This window comes from Mus pahari, chromosome 7, assembly GCF_900095145.1.
Source record: "Mus pahari chromosome 7, PAHARI_EIJ_v1.1, whole genome shotgun sequence".
Lineage (NCBI taxonomy): Eukaryota > Metazoa > Chordata > Mammalia > Rodentia > Muridae > Mus > Mus pahari.
In genome coordinates this window covers 55,802,970-55,804,187 of record NC_034596.1, presented here as the reverse complement: position 1 = coordinate 55,804,187, position 1,218 = coordinate 55,802,970, and the positions used below count along the sequence as shown (strand labels likewise).

Sequence of the window (1,218 nt, the reverse complement as noted above, 5' to 3'; positions counted from 1 at the left end):
CCTGGTCTACTGAGTGAGTTCCAGGACAGCCAGGGCTATACAGAGAAACCCTGTCTCGAAAAACCAAAAAAAAAAAAAAAAAAAAAAAAAAAAAAAAATGTGTGCTTCATACCTGCAGGTCTCCAGCTCCTCAGTCGCATGACTGATTTTCTCATCTACTTTGGAAAGTTTTTCTTCTTTCTCTAATCGGTAATTTTCTTCTACTGTTAATTTCCTTAAAACAAAGAGTACAACCAAAAGTTATCAAATGAGATGAGGAAAGACATTTCATATTCATCAAAGAAAAAAATCCCCCAAGAGGAAGTCCAATTCTGAACATCTATGTCCTAAATGCAAGAGCACCCACATTTGTATTAGAAATTGTACTAAAGCACAGAACACACAATGCACCCCACACATTAATAGTAGGAGACTTCAACACCCCATTCTCACCAATAGACAGGTCATCGAAACAGAAACAGAGACACAGTGAAATTAACAGAAGTGATGAACCAAATGGATTTAACAAATATCTACAGAACATTTAACCCCAGAACAAGAGAATATGCCTTCTTCTTAGAACCTCATGGAACTTTCCCCAAAATTGGCCATATAATCAGACATAAAACAAACCTCAACAGATACAAGAAGACTGGAATAATCCCATGCACCCTATCAGATCACCACAGACTAAGACTAGACTTCAGTAACATCAAAAACAACAGAAAGCCTAAAGACTCATGGAAGTAACTCCCTACTCAATGATAATTTGGTCAGGGAAGAAATAAAGAAAGAAATCAAAGACTTTATAAAATTCGATGAAAATGAAGACCCAACATACCCAAACTTATGGAACACAATGAAAAGCAGTGTTAGGAAGAAAATGCATAGCACTAAGTACCTTCATAAAGAAACTGGAGAGATCCCATACAAGCAACACACACCTGAGGGCTCTACAACAGAAAGAAGCAAACACACCCAAGAGGAGAAGACAGCCAGAAACAGTCCCACTCAGGGCTGAAATCAACCAGTTAGAAACAAAGAGAAGGATACAAAGGATCAACCAAACCAAGAGCTGATTCTTTGAAAGAATCAACAAGATAGATAAACCCTTAGCCAAAATAAGTAAAGAGCACAGAGACGGGGGCTGGTGAGATGGCTCAGTGGGTAAGAGCACCCGACTGCTCTTCCGAAGGTCCGGAGTTCAAATCCCAGCAACCACATGGTGGCTCATAACCA

General features: G+C 39.2%; 1 protein-coding gene across 16 annotated transcripts in view; it reads right to left on the bottom strand.

The window, feature by feature from the left end:
* Mia2 (MIA SH3 domain ER export factor 2) overlaps nucleotides 1-1,218 on the bottom strand; it is a 91,100-nt gene that overhangs the window by 21,505 nt on the left and 68,377 nt on the right. For all 16 annotated transcript variants that reach the window (XM_029540566.1, XM_029540567.1, XM_029540568.1 and 13 more), the window contains one exon: nucleotides 113-214. In XM_029540566.1, the coding sequence (XP_029396426.1) occupies nucleotides 113-214 (102 nt within the window). The remainder of the gene's footprint in view (nucleotides 1-112; nucleotides 215-1,218) is intronic.